An 18,723-nucleotide genomic window follows, 5' to 3' on the forward strand; every position below is an offset into this window, starting at 1 on the left:
GAGCAGTGGGGGGCCACCGTGCCACGGGCGGACTGACTGCAGTGGCCCAGCAGCCTTTCCGAACATGCAGGTCCCCTTGGCCTCAGCACTCGCTTATCGTCTCCCCGTGTCCTTTCTACGCCCTCACCACCTCTTTGCCCAACTTAGGCCATCTGTTTGCATTCCTTTTCCGTGAAGCCTTCAGACCCTGCTAGTGGCGCCAAATAGTTTGGAAAGGCGGACAAGCCCACTGGTGTCGCACAGTTTGGAAGCAGACACTCGGTCATTGCTCGAACGAGGGAGGGTGGAACTAGGCGCAGCCCGACCCTGGACTCCCGCCACCACCACAGCCCCGCGGGCCGAGCGAGCCCTGTGTTCCACTGGCCCGAGAGCCGGCACCTGTCGCCCGGTCGCCAACTACAGACCACTCGGAGCAGCGGCCCAGCCACGCCCCGGAAGGCATCCAGGGCCGCGCGCCCGCGCCAGCTCGTCGCTCCCGGATGCGTCATATCCGCTCGGAACCGGCCCCGGTCGCCGGAGGTGAGGCAGCGGCCGCCGCGGGGGGTGGGGGCGGGGCCTCGGCGGGGCGGGGCCGGGGCGGGGCGGGGCCGGGGCGCCAGCGAGCGAGGCGGGCCCCCAGCGGGCCCAGCTCGCAGGCGTCCGCCGGCCGGGCAGGCGCTGCCCCGGCGCCGAGCTCCCGGGCCTCGGCGGCAGGTGAGAGCTTTGGGCCGGAAAGGGCGGGCGGAAGGCGGCCCCCGGCCCCGGCCCCGGCCCGGCTCCGTGCTCGCTCGCTCGCTCCGGCGGCCGGGCCCGGCCAGGGACGCGCGCGGCCGCAGGGCCTGGGAGTGGCGTGAAGGCCACTAGCGCGATCCGGGGACCGCCCGGCGGCTCACCCGCCTGCCGACTGCAGGACGGCGGCGCGAGCGCGGCGGCGGCGGGGCGCCGCTCCCTGCTTGGCTCGCACTCGAGCTCTGTGCCTAACCCGGCGACTTCCGGACTCCCGGGTAGGGAGGAGCCCCGCGTCGGCAACGCCAGCCGTCCGAACAGCGAACCCACGGCCGGTGTGGAAAAAGCGGTCGGCCCAGGGTTCCCTCCCCTGCCTTGGGGTGCATCTGCTCAAACTGTTCCAGTCCCTCAAGCAGAAATGGTGTGGGCTCTGGGCCAGAACCCTCTTGCAGTGACTCAAAGCCGCCAGCCGTACTGGAAGGACAGGGTGGATGGCCCTTAGCCTCCTCTCCCTTCTGAACTGATTCACACCACCCCAGTGGCTTCAGTCCCGGGTGCTGTCATCTTTTCCCTGTGACTCCCTTCCGCTTTGCTTCTCATACTCCCTCTGGTTTTCCTGCCTCCCTCTTCCGCGGTGGGATGCAAAGCTGGACCAAGGCCTCCAGGGTAAGTGACCCAAACTCCAAACCAGCAGAGGCCATGGCATGCAGGGGTGGGGGAACTTTCCCAGGGATGAGCTTTTTGCTTAACCTGCCCTTCACCCCCTACTTCTCCAGCTCCCCAGTCTCAGATGAGGGGGAACAGGGCCAAAGATTGATAGATCTGGAGAGGCAAGGGCCTCTTCCAGGACTGAGACACTGCGGTGAGGCACTGTGAGGCAACCGACAGTAGTGAGGCTAAACCACTGTGTCCCTGCCCTGGTTGCCCCAGTTCCAGCAGGTGATGCCGGCTGCCCAGACTGAGAAGTGGAAGCAGACAAACCTTTCCTCCTGAGGCACCCTCCCCCCACCCAGAAACACTTACAATCCCACTGGAAGTTCTAGGCTTTGGTAGGGCCTCATGTGGGCATGGGAAGGAGCCCCTGGACTCCAGACAGAGCCTCTCAGATGTGACACAGTGCTTCTAGGAGCTCAAATTCTGGGGACTGCCAGAGGAGTGGGAGCTCTGACAGGAGGAAGAAAAGCACCCAGCAAACACAGTGGTCCTGTCTGACCCCCTCCTGCTTCCCCTTCTAGCAGTTTCCTTGGGGAGAGAGGACCTGCTGTCTGCCCCAGGACCCCCACCCCACCACTGTCAGCAGGTAGGGGAGACCAGGTGGCCACAGCAGCACCATTCACAACTGCATGTCGTGGTAGATGTCAGCCCCCGAGGCCTTCGGCCAGATGGTTACCCACTCACCGCACACGCCACTTTGCCGGCTGCTTTCGGCCTGGCCAACGACGCTCAAACACCCTGATGGCCTCTCAGATGTGGCCCGAGCCGGTGTTTCAGCACCCAGCTCTCAGCAGGCTGGTCTGCCATCCCCATGCAGCCTTTCAGAGATTTCATCCTGGGTGCGGCATCCCTGTGGCCCCTCTGTGTCTGTGTCAGTCGAAGCCCGTGGGGAACAGGCTAGTGGTGACACGGTTGGGGGTGGCTCTCCCAGATCCCTTGGTATCAGGACATTTCTGCATGTTCACTGTGCTAGAAAAGGCCAGGGAAAGCAGCAGGTAGCAGCAGTCTGGAAGGGAACTCCTCTCTGTAGATGGCCCCTCTGGGTGAGGGATGGGAAACTTGAGGCAGGTATGCTGGGGAAGGGGACAGCCAAATGGCACTCAAGGGCCAGCACGGGGCATTGCCTTTCTGTTCCTGGATTTGGTGCTAGGGGCTCTGCTAGGTCTCCCGGTAGTGGGCTTCCAGATCCCCTTGCTCCTGGACTCACAGCTGCTCGCCCTTACCAGCCACCTTCCTGTGTCCCTTCTCTCCTCAGGAAGAGCGCTGCCATCAAAGAACACAGCACAGGGCCAGGCCCGGCCCATGGACCCTTCTCCAGACAACGCGACGGCACCAGTGGGGCTGCTCTCCTGAGCCACAGAGGGCCTGGGCACACGGTCCTCTGGGAGGAGCCATGGTGTTTCGGAGGGGCAGGGGCAACTCCCAGTGGTGGCCTGGACTGGGACGGGGGGGAGGTTGCCCTGGCCCCCTAGGCATGTTCAGGGCTTTCTTGCTACTTGTCAGCCTGCCTTTGGGAGCCCAGGGACTAGCCAGGGCCAACCTCAGCACAGCTCTGGGCCATACTGTGCCACTGACAGGGGGCCAGTACTTGAGCATCGGGGATGGCTCTGTGATGGAGTTTGAGTTCCCAGAGGAGAGCGAGGGCATCATTGTGATCTCGAGCCAGTACCCAGGCCAGGGCAACAGGACAGGGCCTGGCCCCATGCTGAGGGTCACCTCCTTGGACACAGAGGTGCTGACCATCAAGAATGTGAGTGCCATAACCTGGGGCAGGGGGGGCGGCTTTGTGGTGAGCATCCACTCGGGCCTGCCTGGGCTGGCCCCACTCCACATCCAGCTCATGGACCCCCACGAGGCCCCACCCATGCTAATTGAGGAACGGAGAGATTTCTGCATCAAGGTCTCACCTGCTGAAGACCCCCCCACCACCCTTGGCACCGACTTGGTCCACTTCTCAGAGAACCCAATCCTCTACTTGCTCCTGCCTCTTATCTTTGTCAACAAGTGTTCATTTGGGTGCAAAGTAGAACTCGAGGTTCTGAAGGGGCTCCTGCAGAGCCCCCAGCCCATGCTGCTGGGCCTCCTAGGCCAGTTCCTGGTCATGCCCTTCTATGCTTTCCTGATGGCCAAGGTCTTCATGCTGCCCAAGGCCCTGGCTCTAGGCCTCATCATCACCTGCTCGGCGCCCGGCGGCGGGGGGAGCTACCTCTTCAGCCTCCTCCTTGGAGGGGACGTCACCCTGGCCATTTCCATGACTTTCATCTCAACAGTGGCTGCCACCGGTTTCCTGCCATTGTCCTCAGCCATCTACAGCCGCCTGCTCAGCATCCATGAAACACTCCACGTGCCCATCTCCAAGATCCTGGGGACCCTGCTGTTCATCGCCATCCCCATAGCAGCAGGCGTGGTGATCAAGTCCAAGCTCCCCAAGTTCTCCCAGTTGCTGCTGCAGGTCATCAAGCCCTTCAGCTTTGTGCTTCTCCTGGGTGGCCTCTTCCTGGCCTACCGCATGGGGGTCTTCATCCTGGCAGGCGTCAGGCTGCCCATCGTGCTGGTGGGCCTCACAGTGCCCCTGGTTGGCCTCCTGGTGGGCTACTGCCTGGCCACATGCCTGAAGCTGCCAGTGGCCCAGCGGCGGACGGTCAGCATTGAGGTAGGGGTACAGAACAGCCTGCTGGCCTTGGCCATGCTGCAGTTGTCCCTCCGTCGCCTTCAAGCAGACTACGCCTCCCAGGCCCCCTTCATTGTAGCACTAAGCGGCACCTCAGAAATGCTGGCCTTGGTCATTGGCCACTTCATCTATAGCAACCTGTGCCCAGTCCCCTGAGGCCCCTGGGTCAAGCTTTCACCACCCTTCGCCCCCACCCTCCACCCACCGTACCCACAGTTCTTGTGTACCAAAGGCCTTCAGCTCTCATGCACTATGCACTCAGAAAAAAAATCCAGGCTTATTTTTTTTACTGGTTTTTTATTCTCCAGCTTTCAGTGCCAAAGAGGCCATGCTGAGTTAGGTAGGTGGGCACTGCTCAGAAAATATATTTCAATAAAAGAGAGAAGCAAGCTTGGGTGCCTTCCAGTCTTTGCCCTTAGGGGCCTGGGGGTGGGCTGGGGTAGGAAGGGTGTGGCTGGGTAGATGTGGGCCAGGTTGGAGGGCTGGCTTGTGTGACGATGGTGACCTCTGCACAGACTCTCTCAACCCTCCTTCCCCATGCATCCCCTGTTAGACGTGCTCCCTACTGTTCTAGAATGAGCGTGGGAGGATGAGGGCAGAGGCCCGGCACCCCAGCCAGCTCCCAAGCTCAGCTGATTTTCTGCAGCCAGGCCAGAAGAGAGGAGGCAGAAGGCCCTCGGGCAGTGGGGCACTGGGCCGTTACGTGGACTCCTGAGCCAGAGAAGCAGGGTTGGCACGACTCGCCCCACCAGTCCGCTGGGGGCGACGGTACTCCTGGCCCTCCCTCCTCCCTCCCTCCGTCCTCCCCACGCCCCAGCTCCCACGGGAAGCCAACCTGGCCCAGCTCGCTCCTCCTCCCTCTCGTGGCGGGCTTCCAGGCACCGTCGCCGCAGCGGTCCCTGGGCGTTCACGAGGCGGGACTCCAAGGTGACTCCTCCCGGGCCGCCAGGGCCGGGCCGGGCCGGGCCGCGCGGGGCGGGGCGGGAAGGGGGCGGGGCCTGGGCGCGCCCCCCGCGCTTCTTCCGGCGGCGGCGGGCGGTTCCGGCGCGCGCCCGGGGCGGCGGCGCGCAGCGGGGGGCGGCTGGGGTGCGCGCCCGCCGCAGTGGACGCCGCCGCGGCCGCCATGCAGCTGACAGTGAAAGCGCTCCAGGGCCGCGAGTGCAGCCTGCAGGTAGCGTCACCGGGCCCCGGCGCCGTGCCGGCTCGCGCACTCACCACCCCTGGGCGCGGGGCTGGGCCGGGCCGAGGGCGGGGATGGGGAGGCCGGGAGAGCCTCCCTCGACGGGGGCCGCGGACTCAACCCCTGCCTCGCACCCTCGGCCCGGCCAGGTGTCGGAGGACGAGCCGGTGTCCGCGCTGAAACATCTGGTCTCTGAGAAGCTCAACGTCCCCGTGCGCCAGCAGCGGCTGCTGTTCAAGGGCAAGGCCCTGGCAGGTACCCGGGAAGAGGAGACGCCCAGGGAGCCCCGCAGGAATTCAGGGGACGGGGTGTGTAGGCCGAGCCCGGGAAGGAGTGTGATGGATGGGGTGCTGGCCGCTCTGCCCTCAGGGAGGTGACTGGACCCTCCTCAGACAGATGCTGCCGAGCTTCGCCGTGGGTAACGACTCCGTCAATCTCTCTTTGGCAGATGGGAAAAGACTCTCCGATTACAGCGTTGGGCCCAATTCCAAGCTCAACCTAGTGGTCAAACCTCTGGAGAAGGTGTTACTGGAAGAAAGCACCGCCCGGAGACTGGCCGAGGTCCCACCACCGCCCACACCAGCCTGGCAGCTGATCTCCAAAGTCCTGGCCCGCCACTTCAGCGCTGCAGATGCCAACAGAGTTCTGGATCAACTACAGAGGGTGAGAAGGGCGGCCCAGGACATCCACTCCCCGCCCAGCTGTACCCATCCCCTGCCTCGGTCATAGGGTACCCCCAACCGGCACCCCCTGAATCCTTCTGGCCTTCTCTCCTCAGGATTATGAGAGGTCCCTGAACCGCCTGACGCTGGATGACATCGAACGCTTGGCTAACCGCTTTCTGCACCCCGAAGTGACTGAAGCTATGGAGAAGGGGTTCTCCAAATAGGATTCTCAGAGTGTGGGGAGGAGCCCGGCCAGGCTACAAGCTGCATGTAGCATTAAATGTGTTCTCCTGTTGCAATTTGGCTCATAATCACCATCATCATCATCATCATCATCATCATCATCATCATCATCATCGTCGCCGGCAGGTACCGGGGTACCCATACCTGGTTCTTGCTAGGTGCCAGCCAGAGCTCACAGCACTTGATGTGGGTTTGCTCCCACACCTCACACAAAAGGTAAGACAACGAGGCACCTAGCAGTGAAGTGGGGGAGCCAGCATCTGAGTGCAGCCAGCTTCTAGAAATGCCCCAGGGTGCAAAGGAACAAAGGGGCTGTTTGGACGGGTTCCAAGGGATGGGCTTTGGCCTATCATGTTTAGCCCACTGAGAATACACCCTCCAGAAACTCTTCTTCAGGCCTGAAAGGGGAAGCAGCTGGCCCCTGCTGCCCAGTCCCGTCACCTGACCTCAGACAGGTTCGGGACATTGGCAGGAGGCCAAGTGACAGCGAGCCCCGGGGCCCCCTCAGCCGCTGCAGCCAGTGAGCACTCGACAAGGAAAAGCAGGTCGGGGAGTCGGGGACCTCTGCGGTATGACCTCAGGCAAGTCCCTGTGCCACGTCGGTCCCTAGTTGTTAACTCTGCACAATGGGGGCCACTCTTGAAAGCTCCTTGTCCTTCATCCTTACCCAGCCCCGGGGGGAGAGGTCTGCAGCCCTCCTCCTGTACTCCATAGACAGGCCAAAAACCGAGCAATGGCCAAGCATGGCCCAGAGATGCGATGTCCCGGCCCTTCACGTCACAGCTCTTTGGGTACTCTCTCTGCTTGTCTCCTCCTGGACGTGAGCATTTCTCATCTCTGAGGGATGACAGGTGACTGACTTGAGGTCACTCAGCCTTGGCCAGGCTCCCACACCCTGCATTCACCCACAGTGTGGAAGTGGACCCTTCCCCTGCCGCATGGATACAGGGCCTTTCACTCTGCACACGCCTCACTGCCTAAGAGGAACCCTCAGAGTGCCGGGGAGGGGGTAGAAGCCTGGGCTGGTGGCGCTGATCCTCCCACCTTGCCTGGTGTATGGGCACCAGAGGTCACTAGGCACCTGCTCCTTGGCAGAGGATACCTAGGGCTGTCAAGACTGGAAGGAAGCTGCCCTCCTGCCTGGGCCGCATGGGGTGAATGCTGGGTCCCCAGGCTGGGAAGACAGAGGCCCAATGGGCGAAGGCTTTGAAGAGCAGAAGAAAGTCCCTGGCTCCCCCCGAGAGCTGGGAATATCAAACAGCAGGGCCCGCTCAGGAACTGGTGTGGTCTGGCAGCTCATGTGATACTTACCAGTGCTCTCATTTTATTTTGAGTCCGGAAATTTTTGTTGAAATTTTGAATCCCACTAAAGGTGAACGTGAGACTGACTCTTACCCAAAAGGAACTATATTAGCCAGGCTGCTTTTGGTTTCCAATAATTGGTCTAATCATGGAAGAAATTGGTTTAAACAATAAAGGAAACATTGGTTTACCAAACTGAGAAGTCCAGGGGTATTGGCAGCAGATGGACAATTTCACCAAATACCCAGTTTCTTCCTACCTCCCCTCTGCACCCTGAAGTGTCTGCTCCATCCCAGGCCGTTGCCTCAGGAGCAAAAGACGGCTGCTTGCAGTTTCCACTGAGTCTTGTTCACAGCCAGCAAGGAGCACCTTCTCGCCCTGTAGTGTACCTTCTTTCTCCGATGCCCCCAGCAAATAAACGCTGTCCTTGTATTGGTCAGAATCAGGTCATGCTCCAGTCATTTTGGCAAGCGGTGGGATGGGTGGTGGGAGGCCAGCCCCCTGGATACGCATGGGTGGGAGGGAGAGGGGGATTCTCTACGAAAGCCAGGGCTAAATGGTGGCCCCAAGCAGCAACTGTCCGCTGCAGGGGAGTGACAGAGATGTGCACTTCAACCAGACCCTAGAGATGGTCGTTGAGTCCCTTGTGCCAGTGCTCTCCTGGCTCAGGAGTGACAAGAACCCTCTGGTGATTAGGAACCATCCACTGGACACTTGGACGTGGGGGTCAGGAACTCAGCCGGGGGACCAGGATGGACATGGAGGCAGGAATGAGATCTTCAGGGTGTATGGTGGGACCCTGATGGAGGAGTTGACTGGGACCCCGGCCCAGTCCAGTTCCAGAGCCCTGTGCAGCCTTCTACAATGACGATCAGGAATTAGGTGTGGATAGGATGTCCTAGGGTCTCTGAGGACAGATGAGGTGGCTTCCCAGAGAGTGTAGCATGAAAAGAGAAGAGAGGATTGGGCCTTGAGGCATTTTACCAACTGGAGACATGGTAAAGGCCAAGGAGCTTCCTGACAGTAGGCCACAAGGAAAGGTCGGTATGAGAAGCCAAGAACACCCTTCCAGAAAGTGGGGTGTAGTCTGGTACTGCCAAGAGGCATTAGTAACGAGAAAGTCATTGGTGATGTTGGGGAGCAAGAAGTGGCTGCACGGTGGGGAGGGGAGAAGGTGGTGACAGTGACTGGGGACCCCACATTCTGGAAGCTTGTCTGTGCACAAGTGTGTAGCTGTGGCTGGGCAGGCAAAGGAGGGAAGATAGGAGGGGAAAGGATGCTGCAGGGCGGGGAGTGGGAGGCCCAGGGGGAAGGGGCCTGTGCTGTCAGGGGAGGAGACCATAGGCCATAGGCCGCACCCTGCCTTTGCCCCTAGAGTCTAGGGGTGGCCCCGTGTACACCTGCGGGCTCTGAATGCTGTGATTCTTCAACAGGGCCAGCACTGTGTCCACCCAGGAGGTGGGTACTGACCCACCTGCTACCCTTTGTGCCCTGGCCACTGTGGATCCCTGAGGCCCCCTGCCTGCCCCTTGGGGAGGGGCCTCGGGACAGCCCCTACCCCCGGGGACACAGTGCACCGTACGGGCCCTGCTATGAATTGCAATGATACCAGGAGACAACAGGATGAGTGAAGGGCCCAGCTGAAGGGGCCTCTCAGACAGAAATGGTCTGGCACCTGGAATGAGATGCCTGTGGTGCCATTTCCCAAGGGCACGCAGGAGGAGGGACAGACTCAGGAGAGCAGCATTTGCTTTAGGGTGGGGCTCATTGAGTTGGAGGTACCCAAGCAACTAGGCTGGCCCCACAATTCGCTGGCACCTTCAGGCTTCCTGCACAGGCCTGGCTAAAACTGGGCCTTGCCAGCTCTGATAGGTTCAACAGGGGTACAGCTTAGCCAGGCCAGGCTGTCCCGGGAGCAGATATGACAGCTGTAGCCAGCTCCAGACCTCGGGGCCCTGAAAAGCCTGCCGGAGAGACAACCACCCTTGCCCCCCTCCGGGGCTCCTGGGGAACCGCCCTCTCTGCATGCCCCTCTCAGGTGTTCACTCCTTCTCTAGCTCCTTTGCTGGTTCTTTCCCCCGACAAACTCTACCTCTTAATGTGGGGAGCTCCAGGGCCCTGTCCCCAGACCACTCCTCTCTCTCTCTATCACTTCCCAAGGGAGCTTGTCCACCTTCATTCCCATTTCTGTGCTTCACTCCTGGCCCGCTTTCCTGACTCCAGGCCACATCTCTAGAGCGACTGAGACAGCTCCTGGCCCTCCTGCAGATAGCTCATTCGTTCCTTCAGTGCACATTCACTGAGCACCCACCATGTCCCAAATGCTGGCAACGCCAGCACTGGAAGGCACAGCTCCTTCCCTCGTCGCACTTCATCAGCCCCTCAGCGAGCACAGTTTCTTCACAGCCTGCCTCAGTGAATGGCAGTAGCACTTAGCCGGAGGCCACCTGTGTCCCTCAAAACTCTCCCTCCTCCATAGGCAATCAGGCAACAATATTTTTTAAATTTATTTACTTGTTGAGAGAGAGAGAGAGCGCACAAGCAGGGGGAGTGGCAGAGGGAGAGGGAGAAGTAGGCTCCCCGCTGAGCAGGGAGCCCGATGTGGGGCTCGATCCCAGGACCCCGGGACCATGACCTGAGCCGAAGGCAGACGCGTCACTCACTGAGCCACCCAGGCGTCCCAAGCAACAATATTTTTGAAAGAATCCAGAGCACTTGCCTTGTAGAATGTTCCAGAGTCTAGATTTTCCTGACACCTTCCTCATTAGATTCAGCTTAAGTGCTTTGAGAAGTTGCTATGTCCTTTCCCCTCCCCCGTCCAACAGCTTCAAGAGGCATTGGGGTCAGGCTGTCCCACTGTTGGGGAGGCTCAGTTTGGTCACATGGTCAAGGTCGTGTCTGACATGCCTCACAAAGTTGCATCTTCCTTTCCTAAAGCACAAGTAGTCTGGGGTAATACCTTGTGACCATGTGACGATCTTCCCCGACAACCTCTGTCTGCTGGTTTTACCGTCGTACGAGTAGGATCCTGGCCGGAATGAAGTGGTGGCTTCACGATGGTGGTTTGCCGATGCTTGCTTGCTGTCTACAATTCTCAGTTGGCAGCATTTCTCTTGAAAGAGCTTTCCTTTTTCCCTGCTCTCTTTTCTTGATTATCATGGTAGATGCATCGGGGTTTTTTTATTCAATGACTTAGAATCCAAGAATATTGTTTTGGGGGGTAATTTTTATTGGACTATAGCATGCATACAGTAACATGCATTATTCATCAGTGTACGGCTCGATGGATTTTTAAAGTAAATACACCCATGTATCTGTCCCCTCAATATCCAGATATAGAACATTGCCGGCACTCCAGCACCATCCTTGGTGCTCCCTTCCCAGTCATACTCCTCTCCGAAAGGTCTAATATCCTTTCAGATGATCACATTGTTCTAGCTGTGGTTCTTTCTGCTTGGCTCCCGTGTCCCTTGGCCATGCCTCATCCTTTTGTGTTTCAAGCCCTTACTTACTTTTTGGCACTACAAAGTGCTCCAGGCTTATCTTGTATTTTTTCCTGCCCCAGCTCTAGAAGCAGCCATTTCTCCAAGAAGCTCTGGTTCCTTTTAGCAGAGAATGGTAGTGAGAAACCAAGGTTTGGATGTAAGGTGTGGTCATTGCTTCTAGGCTCTTCTACCAGACAAAACTAGGAAACCGTATTATTTAAGTTCATACTGCAGTCCTCAATTCCAATCCAACATCACAGTCCTTTCCCACCTTCCCTCATGCAACAGTGAGAATTCTGGTTCCTGACAACATCAATATATTGATTCATTTGATCCACCTGGTAGTCTATCTTGAAGTACACCCAAAATGGCTTCACTGTAATCTCATCACTACCATTGCTGAGAGCAAACATACTAAGAATAAGGTCAGTTCTTTTGTCCTTAGAATATATCCCGTGCAGGGATATACAAGCAGAAAACTGATTTAAAAGTCACCTGAATTATTTTCTCTGTGTGGTTTTGTTATCATTTGGATATGCAGTTAGGCTCATTTGTTTTGTTTTATTTGTTTTCATTTGTTTTTGGTTTTATTCAATTTTCACATTTGATTTTTTTAGATTTCCCAAATGTACTTTTTGTTCAAAGTCAAAACTACACAAAATGGTATGATCCAAGAAATCCCACACCATCTCACCTCCCTGTGGGTGACTATTTTCATTAGTTTCAGGTTTCTCCTTCCTTTTTTTTTTTTCTAATAAGCATGTGTGTCTGTGAGAGAGAGTGTGTGTGTGTCCTTTGCACTTTGCTTTTTTTTTACACAACAATATATCCTGGAAATCATTTCATTTTTCACTAGGGATTTTCCTTCTTTTTCTTACGGCTGCTCAGGACTATTGTATGAATGTACCATAGTTGATTTCACCAGTTCCCTGCTGATGGGCATGTATATGGTGTCCAATAGTTTTCTAGGACCAATTATCTTACAGTTAGTGATTTTGTGCATATGTTGTTCCATATTTGTGAAGTAACTGCCTATATGTGGGATTGCTGGGTCCAGACAGTGATGACTTTTGTATTTAATACTCTCTTTCATTAAACAAGCAGCAAACCTCGTACTCCAGAAACTGCACTGATGGGGGTGCCTGGGTGGCTTAGTCGGTCAAGCATCTGATTCTTGATATTCTTGATTTCCGCTCCAGTCATGATCTCAGGGTCTTGACATCCAGCCCCGTGTTGGGCTCCCTGCTCAGCAGGGAGTCTGCTTCTCTCTCTCTCCCTCTGTGCCTCCCCCTGCTCATGGCCTCTCTAAAATAAATAAATAAATCTTTAAAAAGAAACTGCACAGAACAACAACAAAAAGGTACCAGAGAGATATACGAACGATATAAAAGTAAAGAAAACAAGATTGTCATTTCAGATTATGATAAATGCAATGCAGTAGACTGAAATGGGCAAATGTGATGAATGGTGCCTGGGGGGAGTATGTTCGATCGGTGACCCAGACGGCCCTTCAAAGGTGACACTGGAGCCAAGATCCTAATGACAAGGAGGAGCCAACCATGGGAAGGTTTGTGGACAGAGTCTTCCAAATAGAAGAAGAAATGCAAAGGGGTAGGGGCAGGTCACCCTTGGTCAGGAGCAAAGAGAAGGCCCCACAGGCTACAGAGAATGCAGGAGCAGACAGGTGAGGGTATGGATGGACGAGCTGGGAGCTCAGGTCACACACAGTTGAGTTTTTTTGAAGATTTATTTATTCGATTTTGAGAGGGGGAAGGGGCAGAGAGAGAGACAATCAGAGAATCTCAAGCAGACTTCCTGCTGAGCATGGAGCCCAATGCTGGGCTAGATCTCACGGCCCTGAGATCATGACCTGAGCTGAAACCGAGAGTTGGCCACTTAACCGACTGAGCCACCCAGGCGCCCCCACACAGAGTTTTTATAAGCTACATCAAGGAGTTTAGATACGATTCCAAGGGCAATGGAAAATCATTTTAGGATTTTAAACAGGGATGCAATGTGATGTGACTGTTTTTTTTTTTTAAAGGTTTTATTTATTTATTTGACAGAGAGAGAGAGAGCGAGAGCAGGAACACAAGCAGGGGGAGTGGGAGAGGGAGAAGCAGGCTTCCCGCGGAGCAGGGAGCCTGATGCAGGACTCGATCCCAGGACCCTGGGATCATGACCTGAGCCGAAGGCAGACGCTTAACGACTGAGCCACCCAGGCGCCCCGTGATGTGACTTATTTTAAAAATTAAGAGGTAATTCTGTTGTGTGGAGAACAGGCTGTAGAGGAGCAAAAGTATAGTAGAAAACCAGTCAGGAAGCTGGTGAAGGAGTTGGACGGATGGTGGCTTCCACTCGGGACTAGCAATGGAGAGGGAGGGAAGTGGTCTGACTTGGGGTCTGTTTTGAGGGGAGATCCAGCAGGATTTGATGATATAGTTCAGTTTTATGTAATTCCCTATGATTACCAAAGGAGGAACACAGAAAAGTAACACAACATTCCACAGTGGAATCTCATGTCACATTAAAAACACCTTTTTGATTATGGGGGTGCCCGGCCGGCTGGTTCAGTCAGTAGAGCATGCGACTCTTGGTCTGGGGGACATGAGTTTTTTGCCCCACGTCAGGTGTAGAGACTACTTAAAAAAAATAAAAGAGGGCGCCTGGGTGGCTCAGTCGTTAAGCGTCTGCCTCCAGCTCAGGTCATGGTCCCAGGGTCCTGGGATCGAGCCCCGCATGGGGCTCCCTGCTCGGCGGGGAGTCTGCTTCTCCCTCTCCCTCTGCTTGTGTTCCCTCTTTTGCTGTGTCTCTCTCTCAAATAAATAAATAAAATCTTTAAACAAAAAATAAAAATAAAAATAAATAAAAGAGAAAATGAAAAGAAAGAAATGTCATGTAAAATCACTGTTGGCCTTTTGGGGGGGAAGAAAAACCCCAAAAGGAACTCGAAATCCCCCACAATGCCACCACACGGAGATAATGGGTATTTACACTTGGGGGTATTGTTCCAGGCTTTCTGTGCATCTATCTATACCGTAGTTTACTAAGTTGGGATTTCAGTGATTTCCGCTTTGCATTCTGGTTTTGCCTCTAGGACATGAGTCGTTTTCCACGGCCACTACTTGAGTTCCAGGGACCACCATGTCTCTCCTCGCCTCCGCGTGGCTCTGCCCGCTGGCAGGCTTGCCCTCCCACAGGAGCCACTTAGTGATCTTTCCAAAACGCAGATCTGATCCGCTCATCTCAGGGGTCGCCCCCTCTGAAGGCCACTTTGGGTTCTCTGATCCGCTCATCTCAGGGGTCGCCCCCTCTGAAGGCCACTTTGGGTTCTCCACCCGTACCGGCGATGGGGGCGGGGGGCGGCCCGGTGTCCGTCGGGGGCTCTCTCCCATCTCCCATCCACGAATCGCTGCAAGGACGTCGGGCCGCATGTCGTGGGGACATTGAACCCGAGGAAGAGACGGGGCGGGCAACAGGCCACGAGTCTGGTGGCCTCACACGAGGTCTTGGACAGGGGTGGGGGTCGAGCTGAGGCACAACGGGTTTGCGGAGGTGCGACGGGGTCACACGTCACTCTACGGGGCAGTGTTTCGCGGAGGAGCGCTCACTGGCCACGCAGCCATGAGGGGCCCCCCGGAAGCCACGGGCCGCCGGGTCGACGCGGTACAACCGAGCATAGTCCCGGCAGCCTCCCAAGGGCAGGGTCGTTTTGCGCAGGCGCCCTGGGCATCACACCGAGTCCTGAGGGGCGGGGCTTCGTGGAGAGCGCTCATTGGCTAGGCAGCCACGGGGCGGGGCCTCCAGGAGCTCACGGCAGAGCTGACTGAGCGAGAGGGGGACTGGCAGGAGCCCTGCAGAATCACCGGGGAGGGCACGAGGGGGGAACGGCGCGGGCGCTCCGGGGAGCCCGGGTTGCATTGCGGGCGAAGGCGCTGAGCTTTGTGAGGAAGCGCTCATTGGCTGGGCAGCCGGGGGGTCTCCCAGGGCCCAAGGGCGGAAAGCGACCCCATGGCCGGCGGCCCCACTAGGAGCCCGATTGCGCGGGAGCCCTAAGGTCGCCTTGGAGGGCGGGGTTCCCGAGAGGCGGGGCGGGGCGGCCGTGCAGGCGGCAGGCGCAGGCGCAGGCGCAGGCGCAGGCGGCGGGGCGGGAGGTGTGGACAGCGGCCGGGACGGCCATGACTGCCTCGGTGGCCGCGGCGGCCCCGGCTTTCCCGGTGGCGCGGGGGCGACCTGCGGCTGGCAGGGCCCGGCCTGTCTCGCGCCCACGGCACGTCCCGGGGCCAGGCGGGGACGCTGCTTCCAAGATCCCAAGGCTGGAAAGCCGAATACACGTATTGTATCCTACGCGAACGGACGGCGGGCGGGGGGGCCTGGGCCGGGGGCTGGCTGTGGGCGCCACGGGCTGCAGAGGGACGGAAGGGTCGGGGCAGCCTGGGGGCGGACAGGGAGAGGGGCAGCGGTAACCGGGGGCGGCTGGGGGGGCCGGCCCGGGCTGGTTGGAGGGAGAGAAGCAAGCACAGAGGGGAGCGGGGTGCGCACGGGGTGGCTTCAGAGGGATGGGTCGGGGGAGGAAGGAGGGAGAGCAGGGGCATGGCCCGGTTGCCGGGGGCGGGGGGCGGGATGGGCCAGGCTTGGCGTCACGGGGCGGGGGACGGGGAGGCTGAGAAATGAGAGCGGAGCTTAGGTCTCGGGGTGACTGGGCGTGATTAGGGCCGGGAGGGGGTGGGAGCTGTCCCGAAGGGGACGGAGCCAGTCAGGGTGGCCTGGGAAGCGGGGCCCAGGCACAAAGTCGTTTGGATGGTGCCTTAAGCGAATCTCCTCCAGTGCCCTCTGCGTGCCTTTCCCGTCCAGCTTGGAGGCGGAGATCGCCTGTGGGTCCCTGGCCCCAGATGCCGAACCCCACGGAGGGGCTGTTGAGAAGCAGCTCACAGTGAGCGGCAGCGTCATGGCCGTGTAAGTTCTGGAAGGGGCCGGCTGGGAGTGGCAGCAGGTGGCAGGCCCGGTCTCCACTCTGCTGGGCGCTCTGCGGGACACACAGAGATCCTCCATAAAGGGTTACTTCCAGGGACGGGGCGGGGTGGCGGGGTTGCAGTCTCCCTGCAGCCTGGACTGGGGTACAGGGAGGGGGGCGTTCATGGGGATGTCAGGGTTCGTGTACTGGATTTGGGGGGGCGGCAGAGCAAGGAAGGGGAGAAGCTTCCACCTCCAGTTTGCTTGTCTTTTCTGCTCCCTTTCAGCCGCTGGAGAGCTAAAGATCCTCGCCTCCTCCGGATTTCCATCATGACCTTTCTTGATCAGCTTTCCCTGGTGATGCAGACCATGCGGCGCTTTGGGCCCCCCGTTTCCCGCTAAGCCTGGGCTGGGGAGAGGGGGCTAAGGCCTAGCCTCTTGTCCCTTCCCAAGGCACTGCGTCCTTCCCTGGGGCAGTCATCCCTGTAGTGGTAGCTGCAACGGTGTTAGGGGGGCCTGATCTGGTGTTAGGGGGGCCTGAGCTTCTGGTGTTAGGGGGGCCTGAGCTGGTGTTAGGGGGGCCTGAGCTTCTGGTGTTAGGGGGGCCTGAGCTGGTGTTAGGGGGGCCTGAGCTGGTGTTAGGGGGGCCTGATCTTCTGGTGTTAGGGGGTCCTGATCTGGTGTTAGGGGGGCCTGAGCTTCTGGTGTTAGGGGGGCCTGATCTGGTGTTAGGGGGGCCTGAGCTTCTGGTGTTAGGGGGGCCTGATCTGGTGTTAGGGGGGCCTGAGCTTCTGGTGTTAGGGGGGCCTGATCTGGTGTTAGGGGGGCCTGAGCTTCTGGTGTTAGGGGGGCCTGATCTGGTGTTAGGGGGGCCTGAGCTTCTGGTGTTAGGGGGGCCTGATCTGGTGTTAGGGCCTGAGCTGGTGTTAGGGGGGCCTGATCTGGTGTTGGGGGGGCCTGAGCTTCTGGTGTTAGGGGGGCCTGATCTGGTGTTAGGGGGGCCTGAGCTTCTGGTGTTAGGGGGGCCTGATCTGGTGTTAGGGGGGCCTGAGCTTCTGGTGTTAGGGGGGCCTGATCTGGTGTTAGGGGGGCCTGAGCTTCTGGTGTTGGGGGGGCCTGATCTTCTGCCGCTGCTGGCCCTAGGGCACTCAGAGTCCATTTGTTTTGTTTGCTGCTTAGATGTTTGTTCCTGCAGAAAATAAAACAGCTTTGCTCTTCCGTGTCTAAGTTTCTTTTGCTCTGTGGCGCCGCCTCCGGAGGGTCTTCCCTTTGTCCTCAGGTGGCAGGGGAGGCTCTGGGATGCGGGTACTTGAGGCGGGAAAGGTGACTGAAGACAGGTTAGGAAATGGAAGAACGCAGGTCTGCCCTTCACTATCAGCGGCTCTCCACACGTTGGAATGTGTCCTCAGTTTTATCCTTGTGTTTATATGCTAAATGGATAATAAAATAAGAGGTAATATTTTGCATGTTTCGCATGTCTCCTGATATTTTCCCCCATCGAATGTGAACTTTTCCTCTTTAAAAACATTCTCGAATGGATGCATGAAAGACGCATTATGATGTAATTACTGAACATTTAAATTCTCTTCAACTTTGCCAGATTAGAGGTAGTGATTCAGCGGAACTCTTGCGTATAAATCTTTGCATGAATGATGTTTCCTTACAATAAGTTAAAAGAGGTAGAATTTACTTGGTTAAATATTTACTATTTTTTTATTTTTTCTATAGATTTTACTTGTCAAAGAGCACAAGCAGGAGGAGAGGCAGGTAGAGGGAGAAGCTCCCCACTGAGCAAGGAGCCCGATGCAGGACTCGATCCCAGGGCCCTGGGATCATGACCTGAGCCAAAGGCAGACACTTAACTAACTGAGCCACCCTGGCGTCCCTATTTACTTTTTTTTTTTTTTTTTTTAAAGATTTTATTTATTTATTTGAGAGAGAATGAGATAGAGATAGAGAGAGAGCATGAGACGGGGGAGGGTCAGAGGGAGAAGCAGACTCCCTGCCGAGCAGGGAGCCCGATGCGGGACTCGATCCTGGGACTCCAGGATCATGACCTGAGCCGAAGGCAGTCGCTTAACCAACTGAGCCACCCAGGCGCCCTTTACTTTTTTTTTTTAAGATTTTATTTATTTAAGAGAGCACAAGTGAGGGAGATAGGCCAAAGGAGAGCGCCCAAATATTTACTATTTTTCTAAAGATTATTATTTTTAAAAAAATAAATATTTTTATTAGAGAGAGAGTTGGGGGGAAGGGTCAGAGGGAGAGACAAAATCTCAAGCAGACTCCCTGCTGAACATGGAGCCCAACTCAGGGCTCCACCCCACAACCTTGAGATCATGCCCCAGGCCGAAATCAATAGTCAGATGCTTAACAACTGAGCCACTCAGGAGCCCTACTGTTCTTTAAAACTCTCACTCGAGAGTGCAAAATTAGGGACACCTGGGTGGCTCAGTTGGTTGAGTCTTCGGTTCAGGTCATGATCCCAGAGTCTTGGGATCGAGTCTGCATCGGGCTCCTTGCTCAGCGGGGAGCCTGCTTCTCCCTCTGCCCACCGCTCCCCCTGCTGTGCGCTCTCGCACGCGCTCTCTCTCTCTGACAAATAAATAAAATCTTTAAAAAAGGTGCAAAATTACTCTCCAGAATATGAGCCCTCTTGTCACCACTGGCTCTCTGACAGATTTTTAAAAGATTTTATTTATTTGACAGAGAGACACAGCGAGAGAGGGAACACAAGCAGGGGGAGCGGGAGAGGGAGAAGCAGGCTTCCCGCTGAGCGGGGAGCCCGATGCGGGGCTCGATCCC

General features: G+C 57.2%; 3 protein-coding genes and 1 long non-coding RNA gene across 6 annotated transcripts; 3 read left to right on the forward strand and 1 right to left on the reverse strand.

Moving 5' to 3' along the window:
- Positions 1-570: 570 nt before the first annotated feature.
- On the forward strand, positions 571-4,479 carry SLC10A3 (solute carrier family 10 member 3). 3 transcript variants are annotated; one of them, XM_078064172.1, is made up of 3 exons: positions 707-1,371; positions 1,941-2,005; positions 2,675-4,479. In XM_078064172.1, the coding sequence occupies exon 3, from the start codon at positions 2,813-2,815 to the stop codon at positions 4,244-4,246; it is 1,434 nt and encodes a 477-aa protein (XP_077920298.1). In that variant the 5' UTR covers positions 707-1,371; positions 1,941-2,005; positions 2,675-2,812; the 3' UTR covers positions 4,247-4,479. The 3 variants fall into 3 exon arrangements, with proteins under 3 accessions (XP_035949220.1, XP_077920298.1, XP_035949304.1); XM_036093327.2 differs by lacking the exons at positions 707-1,371; positions 1,941-2,005 and adding an exon at positions 571-693; XM_036093411.2 differs by lacking the exon at positions 1,941-2,005.
- LOC144380439 (uncharacterized) lies at positions 4,368-5,080 on the reverse strand. The gene is made up of 2 exons (XR_013444592.1): positions 4,926-5,080; positions 4,368-4,801 (listed from the first exon to the last, which is right to left on the reverse strand). It is a non-coding gene; the product is annotated as an uncharacterized LOC144380439 (long non-coding RNA).
- Positions 5,081-5,103: 23 nt separating this feature from the next.
- On the forward strand, positions 5,104-7,922 carry UBL4A (ubiquitin like 4A). The gene is made up of 4 exons (XM_036094094.2): positions 5,104-5,261; positions 5,420-5,525; positions 5,719-5,933; positions 6,049-7,922. Exons 1-4 carry the CDS (start codon positions 5,214-5,216, stop codon positions 6,157-6,159), a joined length of 480 nt encoding a protein of 159 aa, XP_035949987.1. The 5' UTR covers positions 5,104-5,213; the 3' UTR covers positions 6,160-7,922.
- Positions 7,923-14,589: 6,667 nt separating this feature from the next.
- On the forward strand, positions 14,590-17,140 carry LAGE3 (L antigen family member 3). Its single transcript, XM_078064793.1, has 4 exons — positions 14,590-14,631; positions 15,163-15,299; positions 15,820-15,921; positions 16,206-17,140. The coding sequence occupies exons 1-4, from the start codon at positions 14,590-14,592 to the stop codon at positions 16,318-16,320; spliced, it is 396 nt and encodes a 131-aa protein (XP_077920919.1). The 3' UTR covers positions 16,321-17,140.
- The last annotated feature ends 1,583 nt before the right edge of the window (positions 17,141-18,723 follow it).

Source organism: Halichoerus grypus, chromosome X (genome assembly GCF_964656455.1).
Source record: "Halichoerus grypus chromosome X, mHalGry1.hap1.1, whole genome shotgun sequence".
Lineage (NCBI taxonomy): Eukaryota > Metazoa > Chordata > Mammalia > Carnivora > Phocidae > Halichoerus > Halichoerus grypus.